General features: G+C 50.2%; 1 protein-coding gene across 1 annotated transcript; it reads right to left on the bottom strand.

The window, feature by feature from the left end:
• Nucleotides 1-13,172: 13,172 nt before the first annotated feature.
• LOC119176759 (uncharacterized) lies at nucleotides 13,173-15,118 on the bottom strand. The gene is made up of 2 exons (XM_037428116.2): nucleotides 14,715-15,118; nucleotides 13,173-14,132 (listed from the first exon to the last, which is right to left on the bottom strand). The coding sequence occupies exons 1-2, from the start codon at nucleotides 15,082-15,084 to the stop codon at nucleotides 13,363-13,365; spliced, it is 1,140 nt and encodes a 379-aa protein (XP_037284013.2). The 5' UTR covers nucleotides 15,085-15,118; the 3' UTR covers nucleotides 13,173-13,362.
• Nucleotides 15,119-20,076: the final 4,958 nt, after the last annotated feature.

Genomic DNA, 20,076 nt, shown 5'->3' on the forward strand with positions numbered 1-20,076 from the left:
GAACCGAATAACAACCGAGGAAGACAGGCGCTTGTCACCCGGTTCTTCTATTGCATGTGCGCTAAATGTTGAAATGGAATACCTGCATGCCCAACGTCACACGACTTCAATATAGAGCGAAAATTTTGCGAGTATACAGCAAAGCTGCGAATGATGCCGAAATTGACGCAGGTTGTTTATTACATGTGCACCGTTATTCATGTTTACACCTTCGCAGTTCTCAAGGTTTCACGATAATGACGAATAAACTTTTATTTGCCAGACCATCCTTTTCATTGCTTGATATGAGGGTTTTAACGTCCCGAAACCACTATATGATTACGAGAGACGCCGTAGTGGAAGGCTCCGGAAATTTCAACCACCTGGGGTTTTTTAACGTGCACGAAAATCTGACCTTCCTTTTCATCCTACGCATATAATGCCGACATTGGACTGGTAGGTATCCATTTTGACAATGCACGACCATTAGTGTATCTTAAATAAGAGATTGAGAATACCGATGTGATACGCTGATACCAAAAAGGCGAACTCTCGAGGACCGTATACGTAGTGTGAGAACAAAAGCATCCTCTTTCGGAATTGCGTTATGCCGCATCAACGTGCTCTCCACAACATATTACTGGTCGTTCCCTGCAAATGATTTTAAATACATTCGCCACATATTATTCGACACAAGCTGAAGCGTCAGTCACTGACCAGCGTACCACAAATTTATTCCACTCTACGCCCACCTTAATCATTAAAACATATCCTGCTAGCGATACCTTTTGCAATTATACCCTTTCGAAAATTAAGCTTAACATCTGCCGCGGCATTTGTATGGTTTCTGAATACTTTGCTTCCGTCGGCATGTAAATGCTCTGATGTATGTGCATGTGTAAGCCAACAACACCCAGACTGAGCACCTCTGAAAGCCCTCCGACACAAAATGACTATGGTTCGATTATATTTTTGTTCTTGTTCACCGATTGCCCTCGACGCGAAACGTAAACAAAAAAAAATATTGCTTTTGTGCGTAGCAGATGTACCTTCTTCTTTGTCATCTTCAGTTGCTAAATACATCGCGACACAAAGAACGGGAAAATAACAAAGCAGGTCAAATTTCTAACGCGAGTTCTCACCTATACACCCAGCTGGCATACACACTGTAAATGCATAATCTGCGTGAATCCTCTCGTAAAGAATGCCAGTGGTACAGGTTAAAAAGGCAGATGACGACGTCAGCTTCCGGGATCGTCGTCATTTTTTTTTGTGTTTCGCAATCATTATCCAACACCTCGCGTTCCTTAACAATGCTAGCACGCGGTGACACTAAGAACGCGCCGCATCAATGAAGCGTGCCAGAAGACGAGAACAAAGCAGCACATGCTGCACGAAGTTCGCTCATAAGTTTCTCAAGTTTTATTCTTATTCTTTTCATACCACGATGTTGTACAACTGACCACGTTCCGCCAGAGTCACTCATATGTAATAACAGCCGCCAACATCTGCCGAAGTGGCGCTTGGCATTTTTTTCATAACCCTGCATCACGCATACAGTACACTGTCATACCAAATACAATGCATCTCATTGCAATAACAAAATAACTGCAATGTTGCATGTAGACTTATATAAAAAACGCGTACAATCAAGGAAGGATCCAGACAAAATAGAAAAGGGCGTCACTCGCAACTAATTTCATTCTCAGAAAAGCAGCACACATATAACCGTGCTAAGTTTTCAATGACACAGGCGAAAATCACTGAAAAATAAGCGCAAGATTCATCTTCATCCGGGCTCCACGTGCCGGAGGAGCTCTGAAGCAGTGAAGGACGAAGTGTCAAATGTCTCGCGAGCGCGTGACACGAGAAGCGAGCCCGATCAGCGAATACCGGTCAGACGCGTCGAAGCTCTCGAACGTTCCAGACGCACTTTCGAGCTCAGCCCGATCGGCTGTGGTCTGCCGGCGTCCAGCTCCCAGGAACGTAGCTGCTGCCCCCGGGATGGCCACGCTGCCAGCCTTGTTGCTCTTGGCGGTGGTGGCGGCGATGCCGCTGGCGGCTGTCGCCGATGTACCCACGACAGCGAGTTCCAGCGGCGGGCCCAAGCACGACGGGAGCGCCGGGCTACGGCAGGTCGGGCCGCAGGCTCCTGGTGTCGGGCTACAGCAGGTCGGGCCACAGGCTCCTGGCGCCGGGCTACAGCAGGTCGTGCCACAGGTTTCTGGCATCGGGCTATTGCAGGGCAGGCCGCAGGCTCCTCGCGTCGGTTTACAGCAGGTCGGGCAGTCGCAGGTCGGCCAGGCTCCCAGTGCAGCTGTTAAGGCTCCCAGTGTCGGGCTGCAGCAGGGCGGGCAACCGCAAGCTGCCCAAGCTCCCGGTACCCTTGCGGGCGTCCATCATGGCGGCCAGAGACACAGCGCGGCCAGTTTGCGAGCCCTCTCGGCGCACAAGGTTCGTGGTGGTAAGCACGACGACTACGAGGAGGAATATGACGATGACGACGATGATGAAATCATGGACGTCTCGGGCGCGGCACGCCTCAAGAAGGATGACTTGGAGAAGCTGCAGCCATTCCTCAAGGACATTGAGAAGCTCTACTCACGCGGATTCCGACGTTCGCACGTTATGCGCAGTAAGAATCATCACGACGGCTGGCTTGGCATGGTTCACATGCAACGCCATGAAGACCAACGGCTGATGGCCGGGGAAGCGATGGACAAGAACGCTACCGTAGGAGGCGAAGCGCAGCCGTTCGTCATCCTGGCAGGCCGTAAGCCGGTAAACGTTTCGGCTCTGCCCTACCTACTCAAGCAGCCCACACTGACCGTGCAAACGAGGGACTTGAACCGTGACGACAAGGTAGCCTTCTACATGTCCGTTTCATTCGAAGACCAGGTGGCTTTTCACTGGTATCTGAACGGCCGCCCGCTCGAAGAGTACGACAGCATGCAGATCCTGGACATGAACTCTGTCGCAGAAGCCGGAAACAAGAGTACCCGATCCCGCGTCTCACAGATCGAGATAGAGCACCTCCTGAAGCTACCGACTAGCACTGGCAAGTATGAAATCAACTGCACCGCGACCGTGGACTACACGCAGCACAGCCTGAAGTACGTCATCGAGCCGCAGCTGACTGACGACTGCCCGCCAGCAAACTGCTACGACCGTCATGCTATCTGCAGGAACGGCAAGTGCGTCTGCGATTCACCTTACCCGGTCAGGCTGAGCTCCGTGCACACTACTTGCCGCACTGAGTCGTTCCTGGAGACTCCTTGCCACCATCACGAGCAATGCCAGTACACTACTAACAACAGCGAATGCCTTGAGCAAGGCTGGTGCGCCTGCAGGAGGAGCTTTGGACGTACGCCGCAACACATGTGCGTCAAGAAGAGTGGCGTCAACTCTCGCTGCGACAGCGACAACCAGTGCGCAGTCTACAACGCTACCTGCATCCTTAGCCACTGCACCTGCAGCTCGGACTCCATGGAAGAGAACGATCATTGCGTCGTCGTGAGTCGCTCCGTCAACCGAGTACACTCCAACTCTGCTTCCGTTCAGCCACGCTGGGCCGCTCTGGCTCTCGCGGGTTTCTTCGCCTTCGGAAGCTTCTGCGAGCTGCTCGTCTCGTAAACCCAATTCTCAAGCACAAAATAAATTCATTTTCTTGGCTCACCATGCGTCACTTTGCTTTTTTTCACCTCGCGAACCAACGTCTTATGCCGGTACTAACTACAGTACTATCGTACTCCGGTGAGCAATAATAGTTTGCTACAGTCAGTCATGTCGAGCCTGCTTTTCCAGTGAGTCAAGTCGCAAAAGACCTATGTTGCGCTTGAAATGTATATGCTATCATCGGTATTCAGGGTCAGTGAACAGGCTCCGATTTTTTTTTTTTACACCAACCAAACGAGCTCACGCATCCTTCGTACGCCTGACCACTGGCCTGACCAACATCCTTCCACGCGCAGTGACGTCAACTCGGCAATCGGCAACGTTCACTTCATTACTATTAAGACCTGGTTTAGACCAATCGACGAATTGCGTTCTGTGTCACGTCACCGATCGCTGAGTTGACATCACTGCGCGTCGAAAGAGGTTGGTCGCGCGTAGGAAAGATGCGCGAACTTCTTTGGGGGTGTGAAAAAAAGTCTGAGCCTGTTGGCCGGCCCTTTAAATAAAAAAAAAGACGATGTGGGCTCGTATTGGCTGCGTAAACGAAGTCTAAATGGCAGCAAATTAGTGTGACTGCAATCTATAGTGTCAAAATTAACGTCGCATCATGTTTAGGATTTATATATTATTATCAGTATTAGGAAGTTAAAAATATGATTAACCCTTTACTTCGCATTTAATAGTTGAATGGATAGCGATATCCTGTCCCTAGTACGTACTTCAACCACTTTAATGCACTTTTTATTGCATGGTGTTATACTCAAAAAGTTTAATTTGTGGATTACCTCAATTTAATCGATAAAGTTGAAAGTTGGTTTGTCAACGAGGCTTTAGCATATGGCTGCATTCTGCATAGCATTCTTTAAACCACAACATCGATTATGCGCGTGAAATGTTTTCAGACTTGCTATCCTCCCACTACATGGTTTTCAGAGAATACACGCGCGTGTGCCTTTCGTAAAGGGTGGCCGGCTTTAAAGCTCGAAGTCATTATGATAATCACGTGTTCTAGTACCCAATGGCAATGTACGCTTGTACCATGCAATATTACTGCGTGGTACATGTTTTATTGTAAAGCCTGTATAATAGGAAGCATATGTTTGTGGACAATGCGTGTACGTTTACTGCACTTCCAATTAGAGGAAGTTTCTTTCAGTGTCTTTTCAAGCAGACGCGTAGCTGTGTGGTAGAAAACCTGCTTGCCAGGTAAGCGGCTTGGGTTCAATCTTCACAGGACCCGGGAATTTTTATTTGCATCTTTGCGATTTTTCGGTCTTGGAGAAGATAATGTTTTTTCGCTGACAGCCAACGACGCCCGCACTAACGCCGATGCCGGGATTTCTGCGAAACGAGCACTTTAACACTATCCTGTTAACATTCGTATTTTGTTCTTGGGGATAAAAAAATTATTTGGGCTTGGATTGGCTAAGTAAAAGAAGTTCGAACGGCAGTGAATGGATGATAGTGCAATCCTTTGCGAGAAAATTTAACATCATTCTTGTGCTATATCATCTGACTGTCGGCAGCACTTTCTTGTCCTTGGCGCTTATTTAGGGCTTCTAAAAGCGCTTCAGTTCTACTGCGTCATAACGTCGTCTTGGCTGGTTTTTTACTGGCTTGTTTTATACTGGCTTCGTTGAGTGCAAATTGCAATGCAAATTCTCTTGCTTATATAAATGAACAAGTTGCTGGTTGCTGACGGGGGTGAAACAGGAGCGGGTTGTATTCGTCTTGCTGCTCGCGGAGTCCTAAGATGTCCTTCACGGTACCCCTTGATATTCCACGGAAACCTGTTTAAGAACCCATGGTTTACAGGAGGAAAAAAAAAAAAAACGTGTTGCCACTTTGGTTATTCACGATCTCGTCCTTTCTCACGGAGCCCCTCGAGATTTGCTGCGTGACGCGGTCATGTGTTCCTCTCAGATGACATCACAGCATAGCTGCGTGAGTGCCGCGTTGTTCACCACACCACAAGCGGCTAATATCCTCAGACTATTTGGATGACGCTCGGTGACATGTTGTCAACGTATATCTCGTCGGATTACTCCATTGAATGGTTCGTTACGTTTGCTTATAACACCGTCATTCTGAGCCCTATGGTTCTCCCCTTGCTTAATTTCTACTTAACCTTGTACTGTGGACACAATTCTTTTATATCGTCCCGGTGCCTCAGAGTCCATGACTCTATCTCAAGCAGCTACACACGATGAAGAATGCCGCGAACTTGTACGCTTCTTTCCAACAAAAGATAAATAGATGATATATATATATATATATATATATATATATATATATATATATATATATATATATATATATATATATATATATATATATATATATATATATGGGGAAAACGCACATTCATAGCCCAGTTATTTGCCCTTTACGGCAGTATGTCCTCATTTTCCCCACTATTTATTTTTGCCCCTTCTCTCCAGTTTTCTGCCACCAATACTCTAACCGTCTCTTACTTATTTCTATCACGGGTGTATTCATCCTTCCATTGTCGTGTCCAAAACTCAAGGCTTCATGTAGGCTCGTGCCCAAGCGTCCACCTGGGTGTAGACCATGGGCTCCAGCTCGACGCGTTCACTGACAATGATCCTGGCTCGCTTGTCTGGCTGCGTGTTCAGTCTACTACTACTACTACTGCCCTTTCCATCAAGTTGGTCACTGAGTATCATGGTCTACACTATGCACTTAAACAAACATTATCGGTGAACTCCCGCCTCGAGTCAATGGAACCATCCTCTCGTCGTCATGGCCCGGCAATCGTCCACGTGCCGCTGTTCAAACAGTGCTAACGATCCGTTTTCTGGGCCATATATATATATATATATATATATATATATATATATATATATATATATATATATATATATATATATATATATATATATATATATATATATATATATATATATATATATATATATATATATATATATATTGTTGCGGGTTCGCGGCTATGCAGCTATGCGGGCGGTGCGAAGAAGAAGACGACGACGTTTTTGGGCTGTTCGAAATACACAACGGCTGCCATCTTGACTGCTGGAGTACTTTTCTACTCTAAAGTAGTAAATACATTCGCAACATTTTGGTGGAGGAGCTGGGTACGACGCAAGACGGAACTTCGAAGCGGACGTGTTCTCGACTGCCCGACCATGGCAACAGAAACCAATTCTGCCGCTCCTGTTTCAGCCGCGACTCCGGCGCAGCCTGTACAGCCGGTCGTATTGACGCAACCGCGCGACCCTGGCAACTTCTGCGGCACCGACCATGTTGACGTTGACGACTGGATTCCGAAGTTCGAGCGGTTTGCAGCAGTGTACCGGTGGGACCCTACGATGATGCTCGCCAACGTTGGCTTCTATCTCTGCGGAACAGCTGGCGCGTGGTTCGAGGCTCATGAAGCGGACATAACCAGCTGGGATACTTGCAAACAGAAGCTTCGTGACCTGTTTGGTAAGGCCGTCGGACGCCAGCGGGCCGCTTCTAAAGAACTCTCTGGTCGGGCACAAACTACGACCGAATCATATGTCACCTACATCCTTGACGTTCTCGCCCTTTGCCATCGTGCCGACCCCAACATGTCCGAGGAAGACAAAGTAAGCCACTTACTTAAAGGCATTGCAGATGATGCTTTTAACATACTGGTTTCCAAAGACTGTTCCACCATTGATGACATCATCAAAGAGTGCCGCCGATTCGAAGAGCTGAAGAGTCGCCGGGTCGCCAAGAATTTCTTGCGACTTCCGAACACGGCCGCTACGTCATCTTGCGAGGACCTTCAGCCGCCATGCAGTCAACCACATAACAACGAAAGTGTGGTTCGCATCGTTCGTAGAGAAATCGAGGCCGCGTCTCCGTCTTTTCTGACCCGCCCATCTGATGATCGACCAACGATCTCGTTGATCCAACAGGTCGTGAGAGAGGAGCTGGCAAACGTTGGGCTGCAGCCTGTGTGTTCGTTGACGGAACCTCGGGTCAGTACCATAGCGCCTTCTCCTGCACCAGAAAGATTCCGCCGCTATCGTGATCCTGCTCAGTGGAGGACACAGGACGACAAGCCTATATGTTTTCATTGTCATGGTGTAGGACACATCTCCCGCTACTGTCGTTTCCGCACGTATCCACCTCGGTCGTTTCCTGGCTATCGACGTGACGACAACCACCGGCCCCTGCAGTACAGCGCTCGTGACGATGGACCGTACAATGGCACTCCTGCGACACCAGTCCGCCGGTCCAGCCGTTCGCCGTCCCCGCATGACCGTCGCTCCAGGTCACCTCAGCACCGCCGCTATTCGTCGCCCCACCCTAGTGGACGCCCTTCTTCGGAAAACTGAGCAATGCAGCTCCCGGAGGTGACGCTGCATTGGACTCCCGACCTGAAAACCCTCTGCTGACCTTGACTACGGACAAGAACCTGCTTGATGTAGAAGTGGATGGCCTTCTTGTTACTGCCCTTATTGACACCGGCGCACATATTTCAATTCTGAGCTCTGACCTCCGTGCACGATTAAACAAGGTCCTTACGCCGCCAGAGTCCCTATTTGTACGTGTCGCTAGTGGAGCGACCCCGGCTGTGCTCGGAATGTGCACCGCGCGTGTGAGATTCGCCGACCGCCAGACGTCCGTTCTATTCCATGTTCTCGCTCACTGTCCACATGACGTCATCCTTGGACTCGATTTTTTGTCCGACCACTCCGCTGTAATTGACTGCTCAGCCGGCGTCGTGCAACTTGACTTGCCTGCGGCCACCGAAGAGTCGAAGATGGTACAGAACAAGCTTTCGTGCGCTGAGTTTGTTCGCCTCCCACCCCAAGCCCTAACTTGTGTCACAGTTGAACCGTATCCCAGTGTTCCGGATGGGGATTACGTGGTCTTTCCCTCTCCCGGTGTTTTATTGGCCCGCAACGTTTCCTCCCCGTACACCATATTAACTGTCACAGCGAACAAGACGTGCCTTCCTCTTCTGAACTTCGGACTCAGCCCTCAAATCCTACCACAAGGCATTGTTCTCGCCACTCTTTCACCGTCACACGAGTGCCAGATCTCATCAGTGTCACGTGAACTGGCCACAGTCGCCTCGCCGAACCCGCATAGCACCGACGCAGCCAAATCTACACGGCTCAACAATGTAACTAAGATGATTGCCTCAGACCTCTTGCCGTCTCAGGTCAAAGACCTCACTGATCTTCTCACGAGCTATTCGGACATATTTGACTTTGACGGTAGGCCCATAAGTCAAACATCGCAAGTCAAACATCGCATTAATACCGGTGATGCAGCTCCAATTCACAGGCGTCCCTATCGAGTGTCACCATCAGAACGCCAAGTTATCCAACAGGAGGTGAATAAGATGCTCACAAAAGGCATCATAGAGCCCTCATCGAGTCCGTGGGCGTCCCCTGTAGTCTTAGTTAAAAAGAAGGACAATACCTGGCGTTTCTGCGTGGACTATCGGCATTTAAACAAGGTCACCAAAAGGGATGTCTACCCGCTTCCTCGTATTGATGATGCCCTGGACTGCCTTCATGGCGCAACCTATTTTTCTTCGATAGACTTACGCTCCGGTTACTGGCAGATCGCCGTGGACGACCTCGACCGGGAGAAGACCGCCTTTGTAACGCCTGACGGTCTCTACCAATTCAAGGTAATGCCGTTTGGCTTGTGCAATGCGCCGGCAACGTTCGAGCGGATGATGGACACGCTTTTGCGCAGCTTTAAATGGTCTATCTGCCTGTGTTATCTGGACGACGTGATTGTGTTTGCCCCAACCTTTAAGTCTCACCTCGAGCGCCTTTCCTCAATTCTTTCAGTATTTCGAGAGGCTGGGCTCCAACTTAATTCCTCGAAATGCCATTTTGGGCATCGCCAAGTTACTATTCTAGGGCATCTCGTTGACTCCTCCGGCATCCGCCCCGATCCCGACAAAGTCCGAGCTGTCCTGGATTTTCCTGTACCGACTTGTGTCAAGGACGTTCGAAGTTTTGTGGGCCTATGCTCATATTTCCGACGATTTGTCAGAAACTTCGCAGAGGTCGCACGCCCCCTCACTGATCTTTTGAAGAAAGATGTACCATTTGAGTGGGGTCCTGATCAAGGCACGGCCTTTTCCCAGCTCATAACACTTCTGACCACGCCACCGATTCTCGCCCACTTCGACCCGTCTGCTCCAACCGAGGTCCGCACTGATGCTAGTGGCTACGGTATTGGCGCGGTTTTAGCCCAGCGTCAATCCGGTCACGATCGAGTTCTTGCGTATGCCAGCCGGCTCCTTTCTCCTGCCGAACGCAATTACTCTATTACGGAACGCGAGTGCCTGGCGCTTGTATGGGCAGTTGGTAAATTCCGCCCCTATTTATATGGCCGGCCTTTCACAGTTACCACTGACCATCACGCTCTATGCTGGCTTTCAGCCCTCAAAGATCCAACGGGGCGCCTTGCTCGTTGGGCTCTGCGCCTCCAGGAATTCACATACACAGTGGTTTACAAGTCTGGCCGTTTACACCAAGACGCCGACTGCCTCTCTCGGTACCCCGTTGACGCTCCAGATCTAGTAACCGACGACGCGTCCATCTGTATTTCCTCGCTCTCTGCTTTCGGCAACATGGGATGTGAGCAACGGCGTGACGCGTCCCTACGCGAGCTAATCGACCGCCTGAACACAGGCTGTACAGACAGTTCGCTTCGCATGTTCGTTGTCATAGACGGCATTTTATACCGCCGCAACATGCACCATGTGGGAAACGAACTACTACTCGTAATACCCACTCATTTGCACTCGACCGTACTTCAGCAACTACATGATGTACCAACGGCTGGCCACCTTGGTGTTGCCAGAACGTACGACCGTGTCCGCCGACGCTTTTTCTGGCCCGGCCTCTACCGTTCTGTACAACGTTATGTTAGGTCTTGTGAGTCGTGCCAACGCCGCAAAAGGCCAGCGGTACACCCCGCCGGGCTCCTTCAACCGATCGACATACCTGCCGAGCCTTTCTATCGTGTCGGCCTCGACCTGCTGGGCCCTTTCCCTCTTTCTACCGACGGTAACAGGTGGGTCGCCGTCGCCATAGATTACTCGACCCGTTTCGCAATTACGAGACCTCTTCCAAGCAGCTGCGCTACAGATGTCGCCGACTTTTTGATTCAAGACGTCATCTTACATCATGGTGCTCCTCGTCAACTGGTCACCGATCGCGGTCGCTACTTTTTATCTAAGGTAATTGACGATCTACTTCGTTCTTGTGCAACCAAGCACAAGCTTACGACGGCCTACCATCCTCAAACAAACGGCCTCACAGAACGTCTGAATCGCACACTCACTGACATGCTCGCCATGTACGTGTCGACGGATCATCGTGACTGGGACATTGCGCTACCCTTTGTCACTTTCGCTTACAATAGCTCACGCCACGACACTGCTGGATATTCTCCCTTTTACCTTTTGTATGGAAGAGACCCGACATTGCCGTTCGACACGCTTGTACCCAACCCTACCGACCTGTCCACAGCATATGCTCGCCGCGCTATTAGCACCGCGGAGAAAGCCCGTCAGATTGCCCACCAGCGCCTTTCGGACTCGCAGCTCCGTCAGAAACGTAGCTATGACACCCACCATCGGGACGTCCACTTTAGTCCAGGTGACCTCGTTCTTCTGTGGACTCCGTCGCGACATGTTGGTCTGGCTGAAAAGCTTCTACCCAAGTATTCCGGACCTTATCGTGTGCTACGGCAGGTAACTGATGTTACCTATGAAATAGCACCTCTAAACCCTTCGATACCTTCCACATCTTCCGACATCGTCCACGTCGCTCGCCTCAAGCCGTACATCTCGTCCAACACCTGCTAACAAGCGCCGGGTCGGCGCTTTTCGCCGCCGGAGGTCGATGTTGCGGGTTCGCGGCTATGCAGCTATGCGGGCGGTGCGAAGAAGAAGACGACGACGTTTTTGGGCTGTTCGAAATACACAACGGCTGCCATCTTGACTGCTGGAGTACTTTTCTACTCTAAAGTAGTAAATACATTCGCAACAATATATATATATATAGGCGCCATGATAGCCCCTTATTTCGTGGGCAGTAATACCCCTGTCCCACGGAAAATATAATGCATTTACAGCAAATGCCATTCGTTCGTAAAGTCATTTGTTTGCTGTCACACGGAGAAACTAATGCCATTTGATGAAAATGACATTTTCTGTCGAATGAGTTCCTGAAACACATTCGCATTTGATTTTGAACCAGATCAGTAGTTTCGACGCCAGGGCCTTTTAGGGAGATGACTGTTACCTAATGTAAACGAAACTTTAATCATTTGTAAACATTTTGTTCATTACTACACAAACTTATTACTGGTTTGATGACACAATAGCACGCGAGAAAGCTTCTTAAAAAAAAAGCTGCTCTCAACTACAGTGGCTTAATGCCGGCCATGTTTGACTTTTGCTATGTCGTTGCCTGTATCGCAGATGTTGATCGTTTGATTGCACGTGTTGTGATAACGAAGGTGGTGAGTACACAAAATCGCTGCCGCCGTCTCATTTCTGCAGTCGGGAAGTCAGTAGAGCATCCCGTTTCAGCAGACTGCACTGACATCCGGTCACGCATATCGTCGGCTATGTTGGTTTTCGAGCGTGTCGTGCACAGCTGTGGCAAGTTGTGTAAAACAGCCACATTTATATTCTAGGAGCACCTTACTACCAATACAAGTTATTTTTGTGGATACACGCATGTTGCATGCATGCTTTGGTTAGTTTTATTTCCCCCCAAAATCGACGGTTCAGCAGCAATAAGGTTATGGTCACCATTTCAAAATGACATTTTTTTTCTTCATGTGACAGCTAGCAGGTAAAAAGACATTATATGCCCGCTTAATGCCATTCGTTGCAATTGACATTAGATTCGCCGTGTGACATGGGTATAAATTGTACTCAGAATGTGAATGACAGACGCTCAAACTAAAACTTCTTCAGTAGCGTCATACATGAAAATGCACTAAGTGGTTCAAGTACGCACTAGGGACACGATTTCGCTTTCGCGTTCAACTCTTAAAGGCGAAGTTGAAGACCCCCCTTTTTTCTTTTTTTTCGGTTAGGTCCATCCAGAGATCTTAATTACCATTTGCCACCCGTGTGTTCCCTTCTTCTTTTTTAGTGGCCCAGTGGCGAGTAGGGGAGCTTGCCCAATACCTGTGCACTCGAGCGCTAGGATTTTTCGCGCACATCAGACGAACGAATCTTCGTTTCGCCGATAGGCTTCGGACATATGCAGATTCGCGATTATAATCTCGAATCCGTGAAATTCTCCCACAAAATTGATCTTCCTGCTGCTTTTCTAGGCAAGTTTTGGGTAACTGTATACGTTGCCTGTCAGTCTGAATACGATGTAAGGGGCCCAAGAACAACAAATATTGTGGCAATGTATCTTACTTTCTTCAACAACAGAATACTACACTTTCAGAAGAACAGCATGATGACTTTGCTGCAGCAAAGCTACAAAACGAACCTTTGGCTATGTCTTCTACACAGGTTTATACATTTTGAGAGACAACAGCCCTGCCTCAAGTCCAGCGCCATCTGCACCACCTCGACGAATCCAGGTCCAGCCACATGGGCCTCACTCGCCGCATTTCTTTCTAGCGACGCTGCGACCCGCCAGCCAGCCACTGGCGGGCCAATGCACAGCGCACATAACAGCGGCGCTACGCTAACTTAAGTATTGCGGCTAGAACCACGACCCCCGCCACCGGGGACGGGCGGACTCCATTACCATACGGCAGCTTGTTTCCTTCTAAGTGTTCGGCTAGGTTCACGCAGCGGTCGTTAAGTTCCTTCTTGTGGCTAAAGCAGGTGCAGTGATTTAGTATGCACGTAGCGTCATAATCAGCACACTCCTCTTCCGAGTTGCAACGCGAACGCGCACCGACCTTAGGCACGCACTTGTGGTCCTCAGTGCGACCGTAGCCCTTCAAGCAGGCGCACCATCCTCGGCTGGTGCACTCGCTGTGTTCGGTAGTGTTTAAGCACTGTTCATCGTACATGCAAGGCGTCTCCAGGTATGCTTCACTGCGGCAGGTCACGTGCTTTGAGAGGAGTCGCACCTTGTAGTAGCCATCGCAGACACACGACGCGCCTTTGCAGACGGCCATCCGCTCGGTGCACTCTGAGCCCTTTTCCTTGCATGCGTCGCTCAGCGGCACGGTCACGTCGACGTGCACAGTGGCCAGGTCGTAGTCAGTTAGAGTGGTGCAGTTGAACGTGTACACCCCAGTCATCGTTGGCAAACGCGTCAAACTCTTGATGAAAACGCTGGAAACACGCCCCTCCGACACAGTCTCCTCAGACAGGGAGTCGTAGTCTTCCAGTGGTTTGCCATTTAGCGTCCAGAATATGGACACTTGTGACTGGTATGCGACGCTACAGTACAGTTGTAGGCCCTTGCCGAGGTGTACATCGTAGATGTGCGGCTTGCCTGTGAAGTAAATAAGAATTCAGGCTAAGCACTGTAACGCAACTCTTCATGGGGCTAATATCATTGCGTAGCGCACTCCACATCCACTCGAGGTTTTTGGCCACAGAGCAACGTTACAAGGATTTTTTTTTCACTTCATTCCTGTGCATGGACGTGCAACCAGTAAGTCTTTTTTGTTTTTATTCTATCTGAATGTAAAGCAAATTTTGAACAAATCTAGATATCAAAAAAGGACACTTGCATTCGGTAGGGTTCACTTAACCACCCAGCCATAAATAATTAAGTGAATAATGTCTTTTTCAACACGTGTAGAGTTTCTAGAAATAGCTGTGACTGCATTCCTCGGATCCCCTATCACATTCCATTGAGAGTTTAAAGCTCTTACTTTAATCGATGTTGGCCAAAATCTACAAAAAAGTAGTAACACAAGGACAAAGTTGCCGTATTACAATCAATCGTGCTACCACGTGTAAAGTGTATTTAATGCCACAACTATATGAGTGCAGCAACTCGGTAAGCGACATTGTGCAGAAGCGAGCCAAAAGCATGTATGCCCACGTCCGTGGACGGTTGTGATCGCACCTTTCTCGAATTTCATGTTTGGCGGGCTGTTGTTGGCAGCAAGAATGGAACCGCCAACAGGCGTTCCCGAACGGTGTTCCGGTCGGATCCTCGGCTGCCGGGACTCCTTCGTTGCCACCCTGCCGAATGCCTGCAGATCACCGATTGGCCGAAATGGCACTCGACGCTGGTGCAGCAGGCCTGGTGATGGCTGTCGCTCGAGGATGTCCCGCACCGATTTGCGCAACTCTTCCGAGAGATGCGAGTCGTGATGCCACGATATGTTCTGCAGGTACTGCGAGAGCTCCGCCTTGGGTCCCCAGGCCCAGCGGGCTCCGCCCGACGGCGCCACCAACAGCGGCAGGAGGACCGATAGTCGCAGCGACAGCATGGCGCGGACGTGCCGCGGCTCAACACTTTTTCACCCTCCCTGGCAGAGCAGCGGCAACGACGACAAAGTATTCATTCGAAAGCGCGTGCTCGAATCTCGCCGCTCTTCTACCGAATACCACATCCACGATTTAGTCAATTGCGATTCGCTTGGTATAATTAATAGCGCCCCGCAAGTATATTGCAAATAGCCCTCACGGAATTACACTGCCGCATTTCACCGTTCAATGTTTACCTATACAGGCCTGGTCTAGTGCCATCTCATTTATGCCATAACTGTGACGAACCTGGAGATACGGGCCGTTTTCTATTAATATCCTGTCGATGCTCTTATGCAGCGAGAGAGATCTTGAAGTGAATAATATCTGGGGTTTTACGAGAAAAAAAAAGACAACATAGGTATGAGCCACGCTGTAGTATAAATCTCCGGGAGTTTAGACCATCTGGTGTTCTAACGCGCACCGATATCACACAGTACACCAGTGGCGTCGTCCTCCTGTGACCGTGTTTCATCTTTCCTATCTTCTCTTCCGTCGTCGCTCGCTGTCCCTGCGCATTTCTTTCTATATATATACCTTTATTCCTATCCTTTTAATTCCTCCTTACCCCCATCCCTTGTGAGCTATTGTTGAGGTGTCGCGCCAGATGCAGACAGTTACGGGGCTCACTTTTATCTTCTTTTCCCTTTTATAACCACAATCTCTAACCACAATCAGACAGTACACAAGGGCGTCTAGTACCTCTCGAAACGCGGCCATCAGCAGCCGCGCACCGTAGGCGATATACGACTGTGGCGGATATATTTCCAAGTTATATTGAGAAAATAGAGAATCGCACCCGATACCAAAAATATTTTCTTTGGGGCTTCCTCACCGGGCCTTATAGGTAAGGAACGTAGAATACGTGGCCCTCTGCGAATTCTTGTGGGACACGAGGAGGGTATCAAGTTAATCAACCACAATCGCTAATGTCGTAATTCGGAAAACCACGCAGATGTCGATCCTGTGTTCAAAAGTTCTTATTATCTCCGCTAAACTTTTTCAGCATGTACAAAATTAGTGGAAAGACTTTGATCCTATAAAGTTAATAAATTTCGAAATAATGCAGTGTATCTCATGCATAACTTATTTGACTTTTATTATAGGTTTCAGTCCACCCTCGTAGTGTGTATATAGCATTACTTATCACCCCGCCTTGGTGTTCTACTGGCTAAGGTACTCGGCTGCTCACCCGCAGGTCGCGGGATCGAATTCCAGCTGCGGCGGCTGCATTTTTGATGGAGGCGAAAATGCTGTAGTCCCGTGTGCTCTGATTTGGGAGCACGTTAAGGAACCTCAGGTGGTCGACATTTCCGCAGCCCTCCGCTACGGCGTCTCTCATAATCATATGGTGGTTTTGGGACGTTACACCACACATATCAATGCATCATATCAATCAATCGCGACATTTATCGATGAGCAATCCAAGGAAACTTCGGACCCAACGCCCTCGAGCTTGTGTTCCCTCTAGCATGTATCTCGTCAGAATTAACGATGACCTGACTGGCACACTAGGCGGCATTTCTGGTGTGTACAACTAGACAGCACCAAAGGTTATTTTTCGCGCGCACTGATTTCAATTGCTATATATATATATATATATATATATATATATATATATATATATATATATATATATATATATATATATATATATATATATATATATATATATATATAATTTGTGACCACGTTTCCCTCAAATACACACGTGCGTTTCTATCACAAAGCGGCCAGACATAAGTATTCTGCAGCAGTAGGACGCTGCGGCTCGCGGTATGGCATCAGTCTTGTATCAGTGTTATGCAACACTGCACTCACACAAAGTTTTTGCTTGTAACCGCTTTGATCGACTGGGGTCACGCCAATGGCTGCCAATCGACGAGCTGGTACAGCGCGTCCAATTGCGTGGTCGTAGCGCGACGAGCGGGACCGCGTAGAGGACCCTGGTAGAGGTTACCGCGTTAAAGAACCGGAGCGCGATGTCCGGGGAGCAGCCCCTGCCACTGGCGAGGATGTAAGAGGCCATGCCGCCAATCTTACGTGAGTCACTGCGAATGGACGCCATCGCGGGCCTCCAGCTGAGCCGGTGGTCGATGGTGAGACCAAGATAGCGCACTCTACGCTTCCACGACAGCTGGTGGCCGCGAAGAACGAGCTTCGGGACATCAAATCGCCCCGAGTTCTTCGGGTGGACGAGCATGGCCTCTGCCTTGGTGGCGGAGAGCTCTAGCCCGATGCCCGGAATGAAGCCATCCACTGCATCGATGACAGCCTGGAGTCCCTCGCGGACTTGGCGACCACGAAAGGTGGGACCACTTGAGAAAAGCGCAACGTCGTCGGCGTAGACAGCAGCACGCACCTCGTAGGTAGTGTCGCGTGGGATGTGGTCGATGAGGCGTGCGAGGGCTACGTTGAACTGAAACGGGCTCAGCACACTGCCCTGCGGCACACCCCTGACACCACACGAGGCCCGCTGAGTTCACCGGCGACGCGCACACGAAAACACCGGCCACTGAGGAAAGCCTCGACGTAACGGAGCATGTTCCTGTACACACGCATCACGCGAAGGGCGTCCAGGATGGTGTTGTGTGGGAGCAAGCCAAATGCATTCCGGACGTCGAAAAGGACGAGGTATCCCGCCTCCCCGTGGTGCTTGGCCTCCTGAAAAAGGCTCCCGACGTCCGAAATCGAGTCCGCTGTCGTTCGCTGAGCTCTGAAGCCGGACTGTTCAGCCGCGAGAAAATCAAGTGCAGCAGCGATCCACTGGAGGCACCGAAGCGCCATAGCCTCGAACGTTTTCCCCGCGGCCGAAGTGAGCGAAACGGGCCGGTACGATGAAGGCTCGGACTCTGGTTTCTTCTTCTTGTGGACGGGAATCACCAACGCTTCCCCCCACGAGGATGGTAGCACCCCTGTACATGAGCCAGATGGCGTTGAAGGCATCGAGCAGTTTCCGAAGCTGTCTGGCATTCAAGTTTCGGAGCATCTGGTACGTGATGCCATCACCCCCCGGAGCTGAGCGACGCCCCCGTGAGTCAAGCACATCGCGAAGCTCATGGATGCTGAAGTCGACCGTGCACAGCTCGCCGATTGCCTCCACGATGTCTGGTGTGGGAAAGGAGCGAAAGGGCGTGAAGATTTCGGGCCGTGCATGTGGCGGCAGCGCGGGCCCAGGAACCGCTGCACTGATAGTGGGTGCACTCGCGAAGGTGTCTGCCAGCAATTCAGCGAGTTGCGCGGTTCTGATGCCGAGCGTGACCGCGATGGAGAGCTTCGGATGCCGGGGCACACGGGTTGGAGGAGGTGTCGAAACACGCCCCAGGTACGCCGCTGGTAGCGAGGGTCATCGAAGGTGCGGCAGAGGCTGGACCAGCCGCGATCCCGTTGTTGGTGGGCGTGGCGTCGACAAACCGCGTCGAGGCGGTTGTAAACAGTCCAGTCCTCTGCCTTGCCCGAACGTTCCGCTATGCGCTGCGCCAGGCGTCGAGCTGCGCGAAGGTGTAGGAGCTTGATGTCGGGCACTGGCGTTCCCGTCGGCACCCGACACACCGTTGTGGCAGCACTCGCGCACTACGCAATGTCTTCAAGCCCAGACGTAAGATGGTAGGGCGATTATCCCCATTCTCCAGTGCTCCGCAAGATACGAGCCGCTCCAGAGAAAATGATGCTGTTGTGTTGGCTGGTGCCCCGGAAAAGAGTCACGAATGGATGATAAAGAGACCTGATCTAACTATTGTGTCCATGACGATACGTCACAGGCGTGTGGCGTAAGCACGGGTAAGCCTCCTCGGCATTGGCGCAGCTGTCATGCTATCACTGCCAATGCTTCGCCTTCAGGGACAAAACTTGTTTCCCTCTTTTCTTGCTTCCCTGCCGTGGTCGTCTAGTGGTCATGGTGCTCGGTAGTTGACCCACAGGTCACGGCATCGAATCCCGGCTGTGGCGGCTGCATTTTCGATGGAGGAGAAAATGCTGTAGGCCCGGGCGCACTTTTGAGTGTACGTTAATGAACATCAGGTGGTCTAAATTGCCGGAGCCATCCACCAAGGCGTCTCTCACAATCGTATGGTGGTTTTGGGACGTTAAACCTCAGATATAAATCTTGTCTTGCTTGTTGGCGGGCCACCAATCGCAAGTTCTGTGATAGAGGACGCATGGGCTGCTTCTACGCTCAGCCGCTACGGCCATCACAGCGTGAAGCACGAACGCCGCCCACGTCGGGCTCAGTAAATAAGGGAACGCAAATACTCTTTGGTTTTAATGCAATATCAAGTATATGGACACTCTCCGCAGGTTTCTGTCGTCGGCGTCGCTATGATAGTCAAAATCGACTACCTCGCCCCACGTGTTGTATGTTCCATCTGCGAGTTAATAGTGCTCGGGCTGCCGCCGATCGCTGCTCAATCAGAGAGGAAACACCCCGTTCGTTCTTAGCTGCGCGAAAGGCGCAGGGAGATGGGAGCCGGGAGGAGGGGGGGGGGGGGCAGGTTGAGTGTACAAACAATTAATTCAGCTAAATTGACGTACTACGTTTGTCATGGAAGATCCTCCATGTCCTAGAAGATAGGCGCGCACACAATTCTAAATTAAGCCTAAGTCTCGGCGCAACGCATCACCCTTCCCCACCATACGAGTTCGAAAGAAAATAACCTTTGCAAATCATAGATGTCAAACTGAAAACTATAAGCAATGACGCGTTGCTCACAATGGCCTGCTTTTGGTCCCCAGCTTTGCGAAGGTAAAGGAGAGAAGTAATTCGTTAGAATGCAACATCTGGGGTCGTGGGCCACGATTATCACCAAAACTATGCGAGGCCATAACCATAGGCGTGAGCTCGGACGGGAGCCCACAGTGAGCCCCATAAATTGACATAATAGGAAGGGTGGGGCACTGCGACGAACCCTCGACCTCCCCTGAAGCCCTGCGCACGGCCATATACCCTTTAAACAATT

Source organism: Rhipicephalus microplus, chromosome X, assembly GCF_043290135.1.
Source record: "Rhipicephalus microplus isolate Deutch F79 chromosome X, USDA_Rmic, whole genome shotgun sequence".
Classification (NCBI taxonomy): domain Eukaryota; kingdom Metazoa; phylum Arthropoda; class Arachnida; order Ixodida; family Ixodidae; genus Rhipicephalus; species Rhipicephalus microplus.

What these genes read in the sequence shown, in the direction of transcription:
- LOC119176759 (XM_037428116.2), bottom strand. Translation starts at nt 15,084, where the DNA reads ATGCTGTCGCTGCGACTATCGGTCCTCCTGCCGCTGTTGGTGGCGCCG. An exon ending in AAACATGAAATTCGAGAAAG is followed by an intron (nt 14,133 to 14,714) that starts GTGCGATCACAA and finishes TTTACTTCACAG; the next exon opens with GCAAGCCGCACATCTACGAT.